Below are 15,802 nucleotides of genomic sequence, written 5' to 3' on the forward strand. Positions count from 1 at the left end.
TTATGAAGTGACAGTTTATAACAAATCTATAATGTCACCAGTTATTATGAGAACGGCAGTGTTTCCCGTCAGTCAGCATTTATCAGGTCAGCAATTAGTAGTTAGCAGGCTCTGGTATCTGAAAATGAAAGCTGTGTTTGTTAGAGTGATAAAACATTGTATTGCAGTATCTTAGGCAATGTAAGTTGATAACTCCATGTTCAGTCTCAAGTGAAGATTAATTCAATCACACATAAACATGCCACAGCACACCATTAAGCTGGATGTGAGCTGGCCGTGAGCGCTGGCAGCCTGGAAAACCAAACATGTGCTGGGCTGCATCCAGAGCCCCGTGGGCAGCAGGGCAGGGAGGGGATTCTGCCCCTCTGCCCCACTCTGCTCAGACCCCACCTGCAGGGCTGCATCCAGCTCTGGGCTCCAGCACAGCAAGGACAGGGACCTGCTGGAGCCAGCCCAGAGCAGGCACCGAGGGCATCAGAGGGATGGAGCAGCTCTGCTGAGAGAACTGGGATTGTTCAGCCTGGGGACGAGAAGGTTTTGAGGTAACCTAACTGTGGCCTTCCAGTACCTGAAGGGAACCCACAGGAAAGATGGAGAGAGATATATTTTAGAAGGACCTGAAGTGACATGATAAGGGAGACTGATTTAAACTGGAAATAGGTTTAGATTAGATATTAGGAAGAAATTCTTGACTGTGAGGATGATGAGGCACCGTGGAATAGCTCCAACAGTTCTAATATTGTAGGAATTTTGGCTTTGCCCACTAGCATGTAAAAGCTTAAGTGAAATCGTTGCAGTCTATCCTAGTAAAGGCTTAAGGGCTCCTAAACACAGGGGTTGCTCATATGCTCTGTGTCTGCACCAGATGGAAATCCTGGGGTGAGGAATGGAAAAGGAAGCTGTATGGGTAGCACGGCATACACCACAGCTACCTGTTTAACATCATGGTTGCATCTTGCTCTGCAGTAAAAGTATCTTCTGCCCAGAAAGTTCATGGGGTTAGCAGAATTTCTGTTCCTTCTGAATGAGGTGGTATTTGTAAGGGAACTGGAGGGGACCACAGTGAGAGAATCAAAACTACAATTAAACACCACTTGCATCTGCCTCTTTCTGATATGCAGATAGTGTCTAGAGACAGGCAGTGGAGCCAAGTTTCTGCTTTCCTTTGTTATTTCTAAATCAGCATAACCTTTGGGAATGCCTGTTGGTGCCCAGTTCACTTTGGAAGGAGGGAGTTTGGAGTGGTCTGTGAATGATGTTTTGTGTGTTTTGCTTCCCCCTCCTCTAGATGCATGATGAGGGGACTTCCTTGTACCTGGATAGCTGAAGGTGCACCCAGCCATCACAGGAATGTGTGATCTAATCCCCCCTTGAAACCCCTCCTGAGCCTTTCTCCTCGCACAGTGGCGTGGTCCCTGCTGCTCACATCTCAACCCTCTGTAGGGCACAAATTGCTTAATTAGGATAGAGTGGAGTAAGCATTAGTTTTATGATAAACATCAGTACTGAAGAGGAAGAATCAGCCCTATTGTGACCTGAGGAGGGGTTTTTAATGGGGTTGTATAAGGTACAAGCGTAAACTTTTTATGGGAGAAAGCTTTTTGCACATCTTTAAACATGGCCTATAAGTCTGTGTAGGATATACTTCTGGGAGTTCTGAACACTGTCAACAAACCTTTGTGTACAAGAAAACTAATATTTTGGATTTGCGTTTTGCATTTCTTGCTACTAATTTTGTTACCCTGTGTTAACCATTTATCAAAACTCAGTTGTATCTGTTCTCTGCCTTTAGTCCCTCTCGTGTTGCAGAAACCTCAGCTTTCCTTTTCTTCCTGATACTGTTAATAGAAATTTCTAAACACAACTAGCAAGGTTTTTGAGAATAAGCAATGAATTTGGTTAGTAGACTTGTGTCTGGAGTATTATAAATGTTTCTAATCAGAGTATGAAGTTGGCTTTTTAGTCCCATGTGCTGTAGATGTTTATCTTTTACGTTAATGGTGATTTCAGTCTTTTTTGATGCTGTGTATGGGGTCATGGACTAGGGTTATTTTTAGCTGGAGATTCTCCTATTAGATTTTTCTTTTTTTGTCTGTAGAGGTGAGAATAAAATCTATCTTTTCAAAATATCCCATAAATTTACCTGTGCTTAGCTATAGATTACAGGGTTTTTTCATGTACAGGCATTGCAGATTATGGATTTCTTTGCTGTTCTGGTAATAGAATTTGGAAGCCACTGAAAGAGCCAATTTGTGCAACAGCAATGTAACACTTAACTGCAGTGGCAAGCCTTAGTTTAATGACCTGAGTGTTAGTAAAACAGAAGTCCAAAGGTGGATTCACTCTGTTGAATGGATCCTTATGCCTTTTCTCATAACTTTTGCAGTAAATGAGGCATTGAAAATATTTTAAAGTATGTAGTGCCTAGAATATAATTAAGACATTGATGTTAAATTGCTTTTCTACGACTCAGCAAAACTGCTGATCAGAAAATTGAGACAAATGTTTCCCTAACCTGCAGAAGCTGATGTACCTTGTGTTTAAGAAATGCAGACCAGTTGTTGCAGCGTGGCAGCTCTTCTCAAAGGATTTTCAGGATCCGTGCTAGAAAAGACTATTTTTGAGACCCGATAGAAAGGCAGAAACTGCTGTTACTGTTGCAGAAATATTTTTCTGAGGTCATGTAGTCTAATTAGATGTGCAGGAGTGGAGAGTGTCTGTACTATTACTTTGGAAGGAAGTGTTAGAGGCCAGATTGGATGGGGCTCTGAGCAATTTGGTGTAGTGGAAGGTGTCCCTGCCCATGGTAGCGAGTTGGAATGAGATGAGCTTTAAAGTCCCTTCCAACCCAGGCCATTCTATGATTCTCTGCCTATATTGAATCGTGTGTGTGTATACATGCAATCATGAAACTGAAAATTTCTGAAGTGAGCTGACATTTGAGATTTCCCTTTTAGCTTTCTTTTTTCTCCTTCTCTTTCCATACTGGGACTGTTTGTGGAAAAGAGATTCCAAATGCACGTGTTAAATTGCCAAGAGCTGTTAACTAATGGGGGTGATAAGATAGCATGATTTTTGGATATCCTCGTATTGAATCTGGAAGATGAAAGGATGAAAAAGCAGTAGCTATGAAGGGAATCTGGAAGCACATAGTGATCTAGAAGTGACTGTAAATAGGGAGATTATATTAAAATAAAAAATTGCCATACATGTGTGTGTAAGAGATCTTCCTCTAAGCACAGTCCACATCTGGTATGGGTTTGATAATACTGCAGAGAGTTAGCTCTGTTAGTCCATCTCAGGTTTTTAGGAAGGGGAGCGCCTGATACAGTCTCTGATATCAGACAAAGATGCTGTATGGAGTTTTTTTGGTCTTTCTGAAAAGTTTTTGTAATGTTAAAGGAGTAATTTGTAAGAGCTCTTTGTAATGCCTAAAACACAAATAAATTGTTCTCTTCCCACTGTTCTTTCCTTTAGGATCCCGTCTCCGCCAAGAGGACTTTCCACCACGGATTGTTGAGCATCCTTCAGATGTGATAGTGTCCAAAGGAGAGCCAACTACTCTGAACTGCAAGGCAGAGGGAAGGCCGACCCCCACCATCGAGTGGTACAAGGATGGTGAGCGGGTGGAGACGGACAAGGATGACCCGCGCTCCCACCGGATGCTGCTGCCCAGCGGATCTTTATTTTTCTTACGCATCGTGCACGGGCGCAGGAGTAAACCCGACGAGGGCAGCTACGTTTGTGTAGCAAGGAACTACCTTGGAGAAGCTGTGAGTCGTAATGCATCTCTGGAAGTGGCATGTGAGTAGTTCTGTTTGTTTAGTGTTCTGTAAAACTTCCTAGTGGCATTTATGCTGTCGCCCAGCACTTGCACACAGCCAGCATCCTGGGAGATGACAAATGGGGATAAGTACTGCATTTTGTCATTAGCTGCTGCTCTTAGTTGAGGCATTTTCACATGTGTTTGTTCAGTAGCAGTGACCATACAGAATAAGTGATTTATGCTGAAATGAGGTTCTAGCCAGAGTATAATCATGATTGGCACAAACATGGACAAAGGATAATCTTCCTCTGAAGAATAATTTAATTTTTAAATGATGTCTAGAGTTGGTTATACTGGAACTAATGTGGAAAAATACCTATCATTTAATCTAAGGTGCACTGTCTGTTTCTCTTTATCTCATCATCTGTTACCTCAACAGAAGCAGACAGCATCTTGGTGACTCATGCTCTGTACTGCTGGAAACCTCAATATATGCTCCTCGATCATAAACTTGACCCAGGCCTCATTCATTATGTGAATGGCAAGTGAAATTGTTGGCCATTTCTCATATCATCCAGAACAGTCTTGGTCTCTATCGATTCTCTTTGTCTTAACAGAGAAGTCAACAGGGCTCTAACAGAGCCCACCTGGCATGAGTAGTCTGCTTTCTGTAGAGTTAGCAGATACATTCATTATATTCACAGAAAACAAGCTCATCAGGCATAAAATATAACTAGTGGCACATGGATTTTTTGCTGCTTAGTTATATGGGTTGAATCAACACTGATCTTTTTATTCAGAATGTGCATATTTGCATATAATTGTATTTTAATAGATTTGTGAGTGTTCTCTTCTTGTTGGGCTTGAGATTTTCACCCATAGCTCTTCATCTGACAGTGGTTTTCCTAAAATGTGTTTGAAGCAGGGCTTTAGAACAAATTTATATTCCTTAGTTGATAAAGAATGGATTTAAGTCCAGAGTAGATGGTATGTTTAAAGGGAGGAAGCATAAAAGAGAAATCTTTGTTCCTAATTCAGTCTTCAGACTTTCATAGGTAATATGGTGTGATCTTGAGGCTTCTGTTTTCTCAGAAATTGCAGAAAATGCCATTTTAAAAAATAGTTAAATGGTAGAATAAGCCAAGTGGAACAGACTTGTTCACTACATTTAACCTGTTGTAACCTAGATTCAAAACTGTGTCAAACAAAAAATGAAAACAGTTTTGGCATACTATGAAAGCATAAGTAAATGTGCCAGTAAATACATCACAGAAAGCTTCAGTTTTGATTGTTATTTGGGAATTGAGGAGAAACCGGTTTAAGGAAGGCTGAAATCTGGGTGAGTATTAAGAGGTAAATTTACTGGATTATTTGTGTTTTTGTACAGTGTGTTTTAACTGTTGAGAAATCCTAAGAGAGTGACCTAAGTACTTGAAGTATTTTATCCTGTCGAGATTCGGGATCTCCTGTTGAAGTTGGAAGGATTATTCCAGTTGTACCTTGAGTCATCAAATTGAAGTGACTGATTATTTTGAAATTTACGTGCGCTCTGTATCTTGTCAGTTTTCACTGATCCCTACTTCACTGACTACTGTGAGACTCTTGTTACACCATCTCCAGTCTCTGGAGTTTGTTTTACCACTTGTAGCTGGTCGCAGATGAGGTATGACTCGTATGGGAGACAGTAGAAAGCTTTAAAAATAATAAAGCTGTTCTCCTTTGACAGGTACTTTAGGGCAGGAGCAATGTGAATGTGAAACTGAGATCTGAAACCATGGCCAGAGTTTTTGTGATAACATTGTGCTTTTACTGTTTTCATAGCTTTGAAGTTTAACTGCCTGAATCCCCCAATCAAAGGTTTTAGTAGTCTAAGCAAGTGAAACACTTCAATCTTTCCTTGAGCAGTACCGTGGCTGCTATTACAGAGGGGTCTTCATCAAAGAAGAAAAATGTAAATAATGCATATGTTGCTTGTTTACTTAATTTTAGAAATTCTGCTGTGATTTTTAAAGATGCACAAAGCATATGCCAGTGCTTGGTGTGTATCAAAGGCATCCTTTGGAAGATGATAGTAAAACTACAGGTTTTGCTTAGATTTGAGATAATTTTGATTGTAAATTATATTTTCAAGTGGCTTTCAGGGAACAGTTGGAGTCTCTTACTTGTTTTTCTACTGTCAGCATTTCTGGGCTGAAGAAGATGGGCAGGTCTGTAGGAGCCTGTTTACACACTTGGGAAATGAATTGCTGGTGACAGGCTGTTGTCAGCAGTGAGTGCCCATTCACCTGTCCTCAACTCCTGCTGGAAAACTGTTGAGTTGCCTGGATGCTGGAGCCCTGTCCGTGGGGCTGCACATGATCCAGTCTGACTCGTGCTCTCTGTCATGGTGTTGAAAACTCTTCTTTCCACACCAAGCCAAGCTGTTTTCATCACCAGAAAAAAAAAGGACAGTTTTCCTTTGCTGACAGCAGGGCTCTGGATTGTTATCTGACTGTAGGTGGCCTCAAACAGTACCATGAGGGGCAAACTGCTGGTTTTCACAGGTTTAAAATGCTTGAGTGTGCTGTTTTAGAGTAGGAAACTTGTAACTGTTTTACTTTGCTTATTAAATTGGCAGTTGCTAATAATGTGTTCTTGCAACTTTTGAGTGATTTATGAAGAAATATTTGAGTTTGTATATATGTTATATATGTTTGTGCTTACACATTCATATAATAAACGTTGTTAATTATGGTTCATTTTCCTTTTATTTCTTTTTATTTTTTGCCCCCTCCATGGCCACCTGCCACAAAAGCAGTGGGATTGAAAGTCTTCTGATGTACCCATATTTGTGTGTAAAGACAGAAGTTAAATTCAACTGGGGCCCAGAGTGGTTCAAACCATCTTTCCCACAATTGTTTTGCTCCTTGATTTTTACTTTTTTTTTTTCTTTTTAGAGTGAGTTTTTTTCAAGTTGCTGAAATCCCTAAGCTCTTTTTGAGTACCAGTTGACATCTTTCCCAAACATGATGGATTTAGGTATCAGCCCCTCTAAAGCATGTAAGATGTGCTTCTAAATCCATGCCTCTTCAGAGCACATGCATATAGTCCAGGGCAGGTATTTTTATATTGATGTATAATTTGTCAGAAAAATTCATCCATGCCAGTAAAACTGTGAAGAATTCTGATTTGGGAAGTTACTTAAAAAAAAAATAGCATTCATATAACTGAATGTACTTTTAGAATATTTTTGCCTTTAATTTAGAATGTCTTCATTCCAGAAGACAAAGTTACTATTTGAAGGCACAGTTTAAGGTTGATATGGCTTACTCTATTTAATTGTTTTAATGCATTAATTAATGGTGTGTTTCATGCAGATTAATTCTTCAGTAGGCACTTCCTCAGAAGGAAAAAATAATGCTAATGCTGCCAGTCAAACAAGTCTTCTAAATAGCACGTGGCAAATTCTCATGTAGTGTTTTTATGGTTAAATCATTAAAAGCAGATGACCTAGTCTTAAAACTCTATGAAGAATTGTATTCAAAGTAGTAAAAGATCTTTCTTTTGATTTTTGTCCATTAGAATTATTTAATTGCACTTGAACAAGGGTTGGCGTTATTAGACGTTTGTTGATGTTCAGATTTTCTTGGGAGAATTTAGAAAGGGAAGTAGGCTTGAAGTAGTTTGATCTCTCACCAAACTGCTTTCGTGTTCTAACACCAGAAGTCATAAAATAAAAGCACGCTTTCCTCGCAGGGCACCGGTCGAGACGATCGAAGCTCCGAGGTGGAGTTTTCCATTGGGAATATCAGGAAGCACATTTGCAGGAGTGAGCGTGGCTGGGATTTCAGCTGGGAGCACCGGGGCACCAATGTGAGCAGGGCAAGGAGCGTGGGGTCCCCACACTGGCTGGGAGTGCCTCTGATCCAGCCGGAGTCAGCCGCAGCCCCCAGGGAGAGCAGCTGTAGCTCCAGGTGTTAAATATGTGACAGCAGCTTGATCTATCGACCACTGTTACAGGGGGCTTTGGCCTAAATGAAAATTCATGAAAAATTGATGAAGTCCCCAGATTATTTTTTTTCCCTTTTCCTTTTGCAGCGCTGTGCCAATGCAGCGAGGAGAGATTAAATGAGGTGTTGAACGCTTTAGTGGCAAGGAGGTTGTGGTTCAGAGGTCAGGGGGGAGGGGGAATAAGATCCATTTTCTACCTTACTTTCCTTTAAAAGAAAACATGAAGCTTTTCAGATTAGTTGGGATTTGCTGCCAAATAATATACTAATAATAAAGCTCAGGAATATTCACAAATAGGATTCTTTTCTGCATGGGTTGGCAAAGACTGGGAGCATGTGGGTTGGTGCAGAAAATAGTGGAAGCCTCTGAGTCATAATTCAATTGGAGAACCAGAAATAGATTGAATTTTGTAATGGCAGTATAAATTTGGGCTTCCATCTTTCTGAGTCTCTGCTTGAACTGAAGTAATTTGGAGAAAGAAGAGGTCTTGCATTATTTATATGCCACAGATTGCTTGGATAGCAGGCTTTGGAACACTCTCTAAACATAATGATCCAGTTTGTGTTAGAGTCAACAGTGAATTATGTTTTTATCTGTAACAAGAGGGGTTATAGTAGTATGCTGAGTTTAGTGTGAAGTCATAGGTGTTCTGTAAAGCATGCCTGAGCCAGATCTTAAACACAGGAGACAGTAATTTTACAAATAAACCAGATACATTGAAATGTTCAGTGAATAAAGGCTGAGAGATATAAAATATATGCTATGCAATCACCTTTGCATCATAATGCTAATGGCTATTTGCTGGAGCATGTGCAAAAGGCTGCAATATGTTCATAATAATGGAGTTAATAATTTCCTATGAGATAGAATGAAAAAGCACAGTGTATGTGACTGTAAAATGGGTGGATGATTTTTTCCATCTAGTTTGTGTTTAATGTATGATGGTAACACATTATTAATTTGGTTACTTGTAATTTTAAAGTGTGATTTGCTTTGAGTTTACTTTCATATGTGTAGAACATGTCCTGCTACTTATATTTCTCTCACCCTCATCCTTCTAAACAGAGTATGAAAGGCTTTCTATCTGAGTTGGCACTCTTCTGCTCTCATCACAACAGAGTAATTATTATAGAAATTGGAATGCTGGAGACTGTGGTCTGCTCTATAAGCAATATCAGGACACTGAAAAGCATCATGCTTTTTCTCATCATGCCTATTCTCTAAAAAGAAATTTAACAAATCATAGTTATTATCACAGCATGCTTAAGGAAAATTAAATTCCCCTTGCAGAAGAGAACAAATAAAATTGTATCTGATTACATAATCTGGGAAAAGGTAGATTTCGTAAAATGGTGTGAATATCTTAAAACTTCTCTGTACTTTGGAAGCTTGTAATAAGCAATTTTTGTGGATTAGGATGAAGCCAGTGGAAACACCATTATTTGAAAACATTACATAAAATGGCATTTCTGTATAGGGCAGTAATTCTCAGTCACTTTTGGAAATTAAAGAGATTACTAAATATAAATGGCTGAAGACAGATCAGATAAACCAAAACCTGGCTTGATATCTTATTGCAAAGTTTCTTTTGAGCAAAAAAAAAAAAAAATAGTTCTGACTATTTACTTCATTAATCTAGCTTTTAGTTAAGTGTTTTTATTTCTTCTGAATTCACCTGACACAAGAAACCTACGTATTTTGAGAGAGCGTGATTTTTTTGTACCAGTAGCCAGAATGAACTAGATTTTTTATGAGAGGTGTTCTTCATCAGGATAACCTAAATTCTTTTGGTAACACATTTCTCACAAGCTGTTTTACTTCAGCATTTATACCTTCTGTGTGGGCAGAAGCAGTACTTCCCACCATCATCCATTAGGATTTAGAAAAGTCATCACATTGTTACATCTTCATTTCTTACCTTTTGAACTCCACCTGGACGTGCAGATTTCAAGGCTAAAAGAGCTAAGGACTTCTTACATTTCAAGTAAACCCAAAGATATTTAAAATTCGATCACACATAATATAAAGCTATATAATGCCTGTAGGTTTCTTCAGGCCTTGTTTTTGTTCTCTTTTTTCTTGTTCTTTTCACCCTATGGTTTTCTTACAAGAATTTTTTTTTGGTAGACATTCACAGCACAGTGGACGCTACACAATGACAGATACAGTTGCTCACACAAAATAAGCAGGCTCAGGTGCCAGAGGAGTTTTTGTTGTGAGCACTTAAACTCAGTTGGTTATGTGTGCCTAGTGAAAAATTTCCTTAGCAGCTTGAAGGTGTTTTCACTATGTGAAATAATCCTTGAGACCAGGTTAATAAGTGTCTGCAACATGCTCTCATGTGCTGTGTTCACACGGTCCAGTATCATCCCCAGCATCCCTGCAGTAGAAATAGTTCTCACAGCCAGAAATTATTAGAAAAGCTTTTTGCAGGATATCTTATTTATGCCTTGAATTCTTCTGCTCAGGACCTACCCTTTTTCCCCACCTAGGAGAGAACTTTGTGTTACATTTTTAGTGGGTATTTGCAGTTGATCTGATTCTGCTTCTAATAATTTATTGCCCATTCCTCTCTTGATTTTTATCAGCCTCTTTCTTCCCCTTAACTCTGATTTGATTTTTTTTTTTTTAAATCAGATGTGCTGTTTACTGTGAGTGCTCTACCTGAGAGAATGTTGACAGCTAAGGAACAATTGATGAATTCACAGAAACCTTGAAAGAAATCAGCTCCTGATTGATCTGTTAGTGGATGCATCATCATGTGCTGGTTTTTTTTTAATTTTTTTTGGCTGACATTTCTCTGATTTTTAGTTCATATGGGAAATGAAGGAGAACAGGATAACATGGAATTTTTACAAGTCTGTTCTTTTTGCTCAGGAACCAATAAGCATATGCTCCATTCATGTTGTATTATTCTGCAATGTCAGGCTTAAAAAAGTACTAATTTTATGCAATGCTCAGGCTATGCCTTTGCAAATTTTTCATGATCTCAATTCTAACAAGATTCATTACTGTAGTAATTAACAGTAATTATCAGGATGCGATTGGTCACAGTTTTACGTATACGCAATCTCTCTCTCTCTGTATATATAGATATAGATTTTTATTCTCATAATCAGTCTATTTTTTGAAGACTCCAAACCTTTAACCTTCTTCCTTCCCCTAATCTTCGTTCAAACATGAAATTCCCTTGCTCTTGCTCTTAAGAGGACTAAAATTTCTAAAATTTTATCAAGGCTTTGGTGATACTTCAAAAGTTCCCAAAGATTTTATATTTCATATAAGTTTCTAATATGTGCAATATATGTGGGAAATGAAGTAGTGGTTTTATTCCCCTCTTCTTGCTTGAATTTTTCAAGTGGCAGTGATGTGGATGTGTACTGATACTGGGTAAATGGCTTCATTGTGATGGAGAAGGGAGGCGTGCACAGTCACTTTCTGCTTTCTTGTAGATCTGTTTGCCACTGTACAAAGGGATGTAGAGTTCTAAAGAGATGGGAGTCCTGGATCACTGAGTTCCTGTATTCTGCACAGCTGTACTTCGTAATTTCATTCAGAAACATTTCAAGCTGCAGTCTGAAAAGCAGTTTGATTGCCTTCCCCTCATGCCCAAGCTTCCTCCTTTCTGTTTCTGTTGAAAGCTTCTCTTGGAACTTATTCTATTGGTGAGGAAAAAAAATCATGTTTCCAATGTAAACAAATGTGCTTGACTTATGCTAGTTCTTGTGATTTTGGCGCACCTCTCCTGGGAGGAAAGGCTGAGAATATTAGGTTCAAGGTCAGGATGACTGGAGCTCTGAGCAGCCTGGTCTAGTTGAAGATGTCCCTGCTCATTGCAGGGGGGATTGGACTAGATGACATTGACAAGGTTAATTTCTACTCAAACTATTCTATGATTCTATGATCTGATTTTGTAGTTTTAGTAGTTTGTAGATTTCTGTAGTTGTTTTCTCTCCTTTGTATTTACAGACCACTGTGGTTTCACTTCTCATCTCCACTATTGCTAAGTTAAACAAGAAAAACTCATGAGTTTTCTTGGAAAATATTTGCTTGATCCTAGTAGTCATTCATCACCTGTTCTAGGCTGCACATGTTTTCTGAGACATGAGTGGGTAGATTGCATGTAATATTTCAAGACTTGCATGCTGTGCATGATGAACTAATGTTAATGACTATCTTGACTGTTCTCTGATCCAGCAGTCCTGTGATCATGTTTGACTTTCTTATAAGCATTTGTTAACTCATAGTCATTCTACACTAATCAGACACAGATCTGTCTCTCTCTGTAATTTGTAACAGATGAGCTCTATTGTGCCATCCACTTCCTTGTCATGGGTTTGAAAGAATATGGCCTTGTACTCGCTGTTATTCCACTTTAATTAGTGTCTCCTATACTAATTTCCAGTGTCATCCCATTCTTCTCATCTAATGATCCTCCTGTTGGGTCCTGCTGGGTTCATTGCCTAATCTTGTATGCCAAAATAGATGTTGGCCTTGGTGTTTGAAATTGGCAGTTCCTTAAACCACCTGCATCTTGCTGGAGGACTTTTCTTCTACTAATTGGACTCAAACCTGCCTGTTGCTCACTTCACATGCAAAATCATTTGATGAAATAAATGAGAAGGAAACAAGTTTCTGTCAGCCTATGAAGAGATTACCAACCCAGCAAGGCTGAGACATAGAAGCATTGCTTGTGGGAAGGAAGTAGTTTCTTTCTGTTGTAATGGCAAAACAAACAATACGTGAGAACCTGAGGAAAAATATCTTCTTCTTAAAGGGGATAAATTGAGCAACAATCTTGCAAAAGAAATTACACTGGCTAAACATGGAATTATTTTTCAGGTCTTAATGTATACAAAAATTCCCTATCTGCTGACTGCCCTATTATCTGTCAGTCTTATGGGATTATAGCAATCTTTTTGTATTTTAGCAGTGATGAATGCCAAATGTAACTTTGGGTGTGTTTAGAATGTAAGAATTCCAGTGTTTTCTCCAGAGCAGCACTGTTGATGTAGTTATATAGCATGTCTTTTATTTCACATGGGAAGCAGTGGCATAATGACCCCCTGGGTCTCACCAGTTGGTCCGTCCTAGTGCCTTTGAGAGTAAAAAACCACTGATTTAGAGAACACACAAGGTGTTTAAGCTTGTGTGCTTGAAGTTTGAGCACTTTCTTAAGCTTGTTCACCTCATGGATTCTGGACAAATACAATTGTTCTTCTTGGCTGGGATCCAAAAAAAAAAGCACAGGTAGTGGAAAACCTGGAGCAGTTGAAATCTGGGTGAAACACTGCCTTAGCCACTGAGATGTGTGTTCTCTTTACTGAAAGATTGTCTTTATGAAAAAGATTCTTGCATAGAGTCAAACTTGCTTTGTTTTTTGTGCACCTTGCTTTTCTCTTAAGTATAGTGTATTTAGAATGTTTTAAAATTAAGTTGATAACAAAGCCCATAGGGAAGCACAGTCTGGGTGTAGATTTGGGGTTATTGAAGCGAACTGGAAAGTTAAAACTTTTCAAGGTTTGTTAGGATGGGTTTTCCTTTTAGCAAAGCATCTTGGTTACTAAAGAGTAAAGGGCAAAAACATTAAAATAATTTTGAGAAAGTATTTGCTTTTGTGTTCCACCTACATAATTTCTAACTCTTGTCTTCTTGTTTTTATATTTTTTTTTATGCTTCAAACTTAATCAGCAACTAGAAGTCACATTTACCTCAAGTCATCTAATTCTTGGGTTGATTAAATGTTATTCATTCAGATTGTTGGAGGAAGAGTTAAGTAGCCTGCAGTCTGGACACTCAGCTGGGAAAACCGATTGAAGCTACTCTGGATGCTAAAGATTTGTGCCTTAGAGCTCCTGGTCCCTCCCTTACCATAGATACAATTCTTATTTTACTGTAGAAGCAACTTAATTACCTGCTTCAGACGTGTAAATTTCTCTCCTACAGATGCCTGTCTGAAAGTCAGTGGTGGCAATACTGAACATCAGTCATGTTTTCTTTGAGATTCAGAGCCATCTGTTCGAAGCTATGTATCGTGTTGATTGCAGAACCACAGGCAGAAGCCAAATATTTTGATTGGTAGTATGATATCTTAAAAATATGAGGGATATTCATCACTTTATTTGCCTTTCTTTTCCTACTATAAAAAGCCAGGTGACTTTCTTCATGCTTTTATTAAGGTTGTGTTTCCATTTGATCCTGAATGTTTCAGTTACTGCAAATTTTGGACTTCTTAATGGATTTTTATATGTGTTATATAAACTTTTATTGTATCAGTCTTATTGAAAATTGTGGAAATAAGACTCCCTTGCTCCCACCCTCCCCCTTGGGAGCACTTAATAAAGTTTTCAGAAAATGGGCCATAGGGAAAGAACTTGTAGCAATCCTAACAAAAAGATTTCCTTTGTCTTTAAGAAATGGATATCGTACAAAAATGCTTCAAAAAGCAAACCAACCATTTGAAGAAAAAACAAAAGCAAAACCCTAATCACCTCCAAGAAAAAAGTAAGGCATAAAAATTGCATCTGGAAATTATTGTAGAATTTCTTCTGTTTCTGCCAGTGTCATTAGTCTAAGTGATGTCTACATTGAAGCCTATGCTTTTTCATTTTTTGGAGAGACTGGGATAGAGCCCTGTTACTGTTTTTCTTTTTTATCTGGGTTTTCTTCCCAAATAGCTTGGTCAGATTGTAAGGACTTGTTTTCTCTTTCTGAAATAAAAGCTTGTCTTTGACTATTCTTTATATAATTCACCTGCTAGTTTTGCTATTCATCAAAATATTTTGACTGGCTATCATAAATACACTGTGTGCATATGTGCAGATCGAAGTTTATATGTCACTTTTCTCATTATACACTTTCATTCTGAACAAATGAGATCTTGGTTGGATCAAATTTATGCTTTAATTGCAATGCTGCACATATGCTTAGAGATAGGTAATAATATTAATTTCCATCTCTCTTGGAAATAAGTTCACTTTTGCAGAGTGGTTTATTATGGGGTGGATGTACAAAGGACAAGTTCAGAGCTATAAGAAAGGAACAGTTTTGTATATTGTGTGATGAAGTTCTTGCCAGTGGCAAACAGAACAGGTGAACAAACAGGATATACTGTGCAATATAGATGTGAACAACATAATTATTTGCTAACGTTCTAGGAATGAAAGTTCTCATATTATACTGAATATTGTCAGTATTGTTTAGGATCTGAGCAGTATACAGCTATTTAACCTGTTTTAGATATATAATTTTATATCTATGAATATATATGCATGAAATATGTATGTATATGAAAAACATATATTCTAAACATAAAGCTTTTAAAAATAAGGATTTATCATTGATTCACATTAGAATTTCTGTATAATGGACAGAGTAGGAGTTTGTGCTTCAAAGAAGCTTCTTTGCCAGGCATGCAGTGTGCACAATACGAGTGGGATGAAATGTATTGCCCTCCACTGTCACTGTGTACTAGAGCCAGGCTGCAACATCATGTGCTCTTTTTGCTCCTTTCCCTTAGTTACAGCAGAAATTTTAAACTGGCATATTTATTTTCTGATTTTTAGTTGTTCTTTCTTTTGCCTGTGTGCTATTGCTTGATACCAACTAGCTATTTTTAAAGAAACTTTTAAACTTTTTTTTCTTCTTTTTACAACCAAGTAGACTAAAACTAGCTGAAGGCATAGTGAAAGTAAGGATTTATACTTGCTTCCATGTGTAGCATCAACTGCAGGGAATATGTGTATGCTTGTGCCAGCTGTTTTTCCACATCTATCCCAAACTCCTTGGTTGAGGTGACCTTTGAAGTGCCCGCTACAGTGAGTGATGGAGTTATTGAGATTCAGTGACAACCCTGACCCTGACCCCCTCGTGGCCTTGGTTTCACTCATCCATCTTCCAAGCCCCACAGGCTGTGATGTGCTGTGTGGAGACAGGATTAAACAAGTGTGAATAAACAAGTTCAAAGCCTTCTGTCATGGCTGCCAGCACAGAACATCAGGAGAATGAGACATTAATAACCCAGCGCTGGGCAGGCATGTTGTTTTT

At 38.5% G+C, this 15,802-nt stretch overlaps 1 protein-coding gene across 8 annotated transcripts in view; it reads left to right on the forward strand.

The window, feature by feature from the left end:
* Positions 1-15,802, forward strand: part of ROBO2 (roundabout guidance receptor 2) — an 859,086-nt gene that overhangs the window by 463,578 nt on the left and 379,706 nt on the right. For all 8 annotated transcript variants that reach the window (XM_088157800.1, XM_088157805.1, XM_088157803.1 and 5 more), the window contains exon 2: positions 3,478-3,804. In XM_088157800.1, the coding sequence (XP_088013926.1) occupies positions 3,478-3,804 (327 nt within the window). The remainder of the gene's footprint in view (positions 1-3,477; positions 3,805-15,802) is intronic.

Source organism: Sturnus vulgaris, chromosome 2 (genome assembly GCF_052056855.1).
Source record: "Sturnus vulgaris isolate bStuVul1 chromosome 2, bStuVul1.hap1, whole genome shotgun sequence".
In the NCBI taxonomy this organism is placed as follows: domain Eukaryota; kingdom Metazoa; phylum Chordata; class Aves; order Passeriformes; family Sturnidae; genus Sturnus; species Sturnus vulgaris.